General features: G+C 44.1%; 1 protein-coding gene across 1 annotated transcript in view; it reads left to right on the top strand.

The window, feature by feature from the left end:
• Nucleotides 1-5,819, top strand: part of tmem72 (transmembrane protein 72) — a 6,294-nt gene extending 475 nt beyond the window's left edge. The window contains exons 2-5 of the mRNA XM_048270154.1: nucleotides 1,311-1,377; nucleotides 2,615-2,686; nucleotides 3,396-3,535; nucleotides 4,244-5,819. Coding sequence (XP_048126111.1) covers nucleotides 1,311-1,377; nucleotides 2,615-2,686; nucleotides 3,396-3,535; nucleotides 4,244-4,659 — 695 coding nt within the window. The 3' untranslated portion in view covers nucleotides 4,660-5,819. The remainder of the gene's footprint in view (nucleotides 1-1,310; nucleotides 1,378-2,614; nucleotides 2,687-3,395; nucleotides 3,536-4,243) is intronic.
• The last annotated feature ends 181 nt before the right edge of the window (nucleotides 5,820-6,000 follow it).

Genomic DNA, 6,000 nt, shown 5'->3' with positions numbered 1-6,000 from the left:
ACTGGTATTTTTCACACATGCAAACACACTCAATACACAACAGATATATAAGCACACACACTCACATAAACAAACATTTAGTCACAGTCTGATTCTCCTTTATTGCAGTGGCCCTGGGTAGGTATTTCTGCTAACTCCTTAATTTGTAGATATCTTAATACTAACTTTCATGTGTGTGTATATCTCCATGCTAACTCCGCCAATAGATATCTTTATGATAACTCCTGTGTGTGTTAATATTCCCATGCCAATTCATCTGTGTGTTGATATTTCTATGCTAGCTCCTCAATGCGTCTATGCAAACTCCTCTGTGTGTAGATATTCCAATGCTAATTTTGTGTGTGTGTGTGTGTGTGTGTGTGTGTGTGTGTGTGTGTTAATGTATGAAATACATTAAATAGAATAATGGCTGCTATTGAACTGGGCCAGATCTGATTTCAGTCTTACCCTGAATCAGCTGCTGTCTCTCTCTCATTCTTTGTGTGTGTGTGAGTGTGTGTGTGTGTGTGTGTGTGTGTGTGTGTGTGTGTGTGTGTGTGTGTATGAGTGTTTCCTCTCTAATTCCCTAGAAAATGTGTAAAACCGACTTAATTCCCTCGGCCTCAAATTCCTTCCTCACTCATGAACCTGCCTATGAAACTCCTTGCGTGCGCACACACACATACAGTAAACACACAAACACACTCTATCAATGTCCAGACTCACACACACACACACACACACACACACACACACACACACACACACACACACACACATACAGACACAGACCAGCTGAGTTATTTCATTTTTCCCTAAAACAAACTCCCCCAGTCCCCCAGGTGCTGATGTGTACTCTGACTTTATGGAATCAAAACAACACCATAAATATTTTGTACCCATGAAAAGATATTCACATGTGTAATAGAGTTTTGCAGCTGTATAAAACAATCTGTACTTGTGCACGGAAACTTTGTACTTGTTCTTGAAATATTTTATGAAATATTTTGTGCATGTGCGAAAACAAATTATCTTCGAAGATATGATTTGCACATGTGTAGAACGGTGACTTATCCATTAACAGATTCCTTAGGGTTGCTCCCTCTATGGCTGTGTGTGTGTGTGTGTGTGTGCCTGATTTTGATGTCAAGGTGTGTGGCTGTGTGTGTGTGTGTGTGTCATGTGGTGTGTGAGTGTTCCTAAGTTCCTATATGCCATAGGTTTTCATTGTATAACTGCCTATGGGTTAACGTCTGTGTGTGTGTGTGTGTGTGTGTGTGTGTGTGTGTGTGTGTGTGTGTGTGTGTGTGTGTGTGTGTGAGTGATTTTAGTGCTCTGTGGAGTTGGTGTAGAGACCCTCAGACAGGGAGAGTATCACAGCCTAGCCGTTTACCTGCTGTAAGTACCCTGCCACAGACACACCCTCACACACACACACACACACACACACACACACACACACACACACACACACACACACACACACACACACACTGTTATCCCTGTTATCATCTCTTTGTCCTCTGGAGGGCCTGAGGAGTGGACAGTAAGAGACACATGTGGAATGGGCAATCGGTTGATGAGAGAGTGAGACAGGGAGGGGAGACGGAAGGAGTAGGTGAGACATAGTGAGAAAGAGAGAAGAGAAGAAGGAGGAACTGGAGATCAGTGACAGAGATTTCTACCATTGTGTTCAGAAACAACCCCATCTGAATTCAAAATGAAGGTATAAAGTGTAACTGCTAGCGTTCGCCCATTGACTCCCATTGTGTGATGTTAGCATGCTTTCCCCAACGTGGGGGGCGGTAACCTTTCCGGACCTTTCTACCAACTGTATCTATAGGTAGCCTACCGGTATATGTTATTTTATTAATAGAAAGCATCTTTTCTACGTTCTGTTTATGTTTATGTAGCCTATAGGACATTTTCAATTATTGGAAGAGGGGAAATAATTTGGCGGACCCCCTGCAGTACCTCCGGAGACCCCCTAGGGACCGAAGACCCCCGTTTGAATATCACTGCTCTATCGTAATGCTTGTTTTTACCAAACTTTTAAACAACCAGATATCCAAATAATAACAAAGAATCTTTCCATCTTTGAACTTAATTTTAAAACAGAGAGATAGAGGGAGACAGAGAGAGATAGGATAGAGTGACAGAGAGAGGAGAAAGAGAGAGTAGAGGGAGAGGAAGAGAGAGAGAGAGAGAAAGGGAATCTGGGAGGGAAGCTGTTTAGTTCTGAGACAAGGCTTGGCTGAGAGGCAGTTGCTGTGAAACAGAACAGTACATGTGTGTGTTAATGGTGAGTTATCCTTTCCCTCAGCATGTGTATAAACACACACACACACACACACACACACACACACACACACACACACACACACACACACACACACACACACACACACACACACACACACACACACACACACAGTACACACACACATACACACACACACACACACACACACACACACACACTCACTCACATGCACACATACTCACACACACATAGGCACACACTCACACACACATTCACACATACAGTAGTACACGCAAACAGACACATAGTGCACACACCCCACCCACACACATTTAAGAGGTTGATAGCAGCTCTGATGTGTGTCCTGCCCAGGGTGTGCTCTGGGGGAATGATGGCGTTTGAGATGGCCTTCTTCATCGACGCCCTACTGGAAGCATGTCTCCCGTAAGAGCACTCAGCCACTCATCTCTCACCTGAACACAAGTATTTCACCAGCTGGACACTAACCTCTCACCTGAGCACACCTCGCACTTGAACGCCGTTTAACCACAAGCAGGTCCCATACCACACAGCCACTTGTCTCTCACCTGAACACACACCTATCTGACCATAAACACATATTACGGTCACACCTTTCTTATATTAGCATAAGCAGGTCCCATATCACGCAGACCCAGACCTTTTGTGCATTAAGAAACACATTCATAAGAGTTTATATGCTCTCTGTACTGCCTTGATATATGAAATATTCAATCTTCCTGCTCCTCCTCATGACTTTGTATGCCTCTCTTCTCTTTTCTCTGCTGTTCTACTCTCTTTCCTCTATCCTGACTTCCTCTTCCTAATCCCCTCCTCTCCTCCTCTCATATCTCCCTTCCCTACACCCCTCTCTCATCTCCTCTGTGTTTGTCTCCTGTCTTCTCCTCTCTCGTCTCCTTTCCTACATTCTCTCTTCTCTCCCATCTGCTCTCCTCTCATCACCTGTCCTCTCCTCCCCTACTGTACCTTCTATCCTCTTTTCTCTTCTCCTCTCTCCCACCTTCTGTCCTTACCTCTATCTTATTATCCTCTCTGCCTCCTTTGCACCATCACTCTATTTTCTCCTGTCTTCTCCTCTCTTCTTTCCTCTCCTCTCTCTCCCTCCTCTCCTCAGATGTCCTCCAGGCTGGAAGGTGTTTGTGTTGTGGAAGAAGATGGCCCGAGTTGGAGGTTTTCAGAAGTTTCTCTACTACACCATGATGTCTGTGGTGTGTTTCCTGCACCCTGTGCTACTCTGGCACGTCATCATACCAGGTCTGGGTTCTCCAGCATGTTCTGGATCTGGGTTCTCCAGCATGTTCCACATTTCAAATTCAAAGTTGCATTGCAGTGTTAGCATGACTGTATGGGAACAGTGTTGCCAAAGCTATTGTTGATAGTAACATACAATAACACATAATAAGACCATTAAAGTTCCTCTGTCTGTTCTCCAGCATGTTCCTTTGTCTGGGTTCTTCAGCATGTTTGTTCCTCTGTCTGAGTTATCCAGTGTTCCTCTAGCTGGGTTGTCCAGAATGTTCATCTGGCTGAGTTCTTGAGTCTGTTCCTCTAGCTGGGTTCTTGAGTGGATTCCTCTAGCTAGATTCTCCAGAATGTTCCTGTGGCTGGGTTCTTGAGTGTGCTTCTCTGTTTATGCTCTTAAAGGTGTGTTCCTCTGTCAGTAAGATGACGGTACTCAGCGGTACACGTTCTGGAGGCCAATGTGGGATCTAGGTTTCTACATCCATGCTTAACCCTAAATGACATACTTTCTTTTCACTCACAGCACATATTTATGCCATCTTTAAGAATACTACTTATAAAACAATATGGTTATACATGTATTTTCTTTTTAAGTAAATAAGATACATCGTTTGCTGTTAATGTTAGGCTAAATTCGCCTTTCATGTTTTGTCATATAATATCTTTAAACTGCTAAAAAATGTGTGTGTGTGTGTGTTTTCATGTCCTCCTCACTGGCAGGCACCATGCTGTTGGTCACTGGCTTCCTAAACTTCATCCTGAGCAAACGAAAGAAAACAGAGCCTCCGAAATTGGAGTCACGCGATGCCTACCGTGACCCCTCCCTTGCGGACGTGCAAGTGACTGAAGGAGGTGCCACTGAACACACCTTCTCCTTCTTCCACGTCATCACCGGGGGGCACCCCTCCTCCCTTGCTTTCCTACCCAGCAATAGTCGTCTCCAGTCACCCCATGATGTCAGCGCAGGTCTCCAGGGATGTGCACAACCCCCAAGACAGAAAAGGCGTTCGGGGAAGGGGCAGGGCTGTTTTGGGGGACCCTCTGAGAACAGCTCTCAGGAAACTGAGATGGAGGAGTACCCCTACATGGACTCAGAGGAGACCACCTCTGACAAAGCGCCCATGATTCCCCCATAGACTCTGGACTAGTTTGTATTGCCCCTCCACATACCCCAACTCTAGATTCTACTGCCCCTCCGCATACCCTGTCAGTAGATTCTACAGCCCTTCCACATACCTCACCTCTAGATTCTACTGCATACTTAGAGCAGGGAGAATAGCACTCTCATCCATAGAGCAGGGAGAGTAGCATACTCATTCATAGAGTAGGCAAAATGGGAAGGTGTAGATGAAACATACCCAGATACACTATATTGGCAAAAGTATTGGGTCACCTGCCTTGACTCACATATGAACTTAAGTGACATCCCATTCTTAATCCATAGGGTTTAATATGACGGTCCACCCTTTGCAGCTATAGCAGCTTCAACTTTTTTGGGAAGGCTTTCTACAAGGTTTAGGAGTGTGTTTATGGGAATTTTTGACCATTCTTCCAGAGGTCACACACTGATGTTGGACGAGAAGGCCTGGCTCTTGGTCTCCGTTCTAATTCATCCCAATGGTGTTCTATAGGGTTGAGGTCAGGATTTTGTGCAGGCCAGTCATGTTTATCCACACCAAACTCTGCCTTCCATGTTTTTATGGACATTGCTTTGTGCACTGGTGCACAGTCTTGCTGGAACAGGAAGGGGCCATCCCCAAACTGTTCCCAAAAAGTTGGGAGCATGGAATTGTCCAAGATCTCTTGGTATGCTGAAGCATATAGAGTTCCTTTCACTGAAACTAACGGGCCAAGCCCAGCTCCTGAAAAACAACCCCGGACCAAACTTTAAACTTGGCACAATGCAGTCAAGTACGAGAGTTTGGTGTGGATGAATTTGAGTAAAGGCAGGTGACCCAATACTTTTGGCAATATAGTGTACATACTCACTTACAGACATCAGGAGGGGGTACATGCATGCAGTATAGTCATGTGCTCACAACATAAAGGCAGAAGGTAGGCCATTCTATACTATTTTAAGCTCTGGAATTCCCTTCCCCATCACATCCAGCAGTGAATACATTCCTGAACTCAAACCTGCTAAATATACCCTTCTCTTCAGACTGGCATATTCATTGTGACATGGTTACTTATTGAATTAATTAGTTGATACAATGAGTATTTTGTAATTTAGTGTTTCATGAATTGTATTTGTGTTTCTATTGGATTTGTATGTTTGTGACAAAGCCACCTAGGATGTCATGAAAGGCACTTTTAAATAAAATGTAATTATTATTAATGTTATTATTATTGTTATTGAATAATCTAATCTCAGTCAGTATACTCATAGGGATGTGGTACACAAGAGGTATACAGCATTGTGTGTAGATCAGCAAGTACATTAGTGACAGGCACTCTTTTACAAATATTAAATGCGG

The sequence above is a fragment of the Alosa alosa genome, chromosome 18, assembly GCF_017589495.1.
Source record: "Alosa alosa isolate M-15738 ecotype Scorff River chromosome 18, AALO_Geno_1.1, whole genome shotgun sequence".
NCBI lineage: Eukaryota > Metazoa > Chordata > Actinopteri > Clupeiformes > Clupeidae > Alosa > Alosa alosa.
This window is presented reverse-complemented; position numbering and strand designations above follow the sequence as displayed.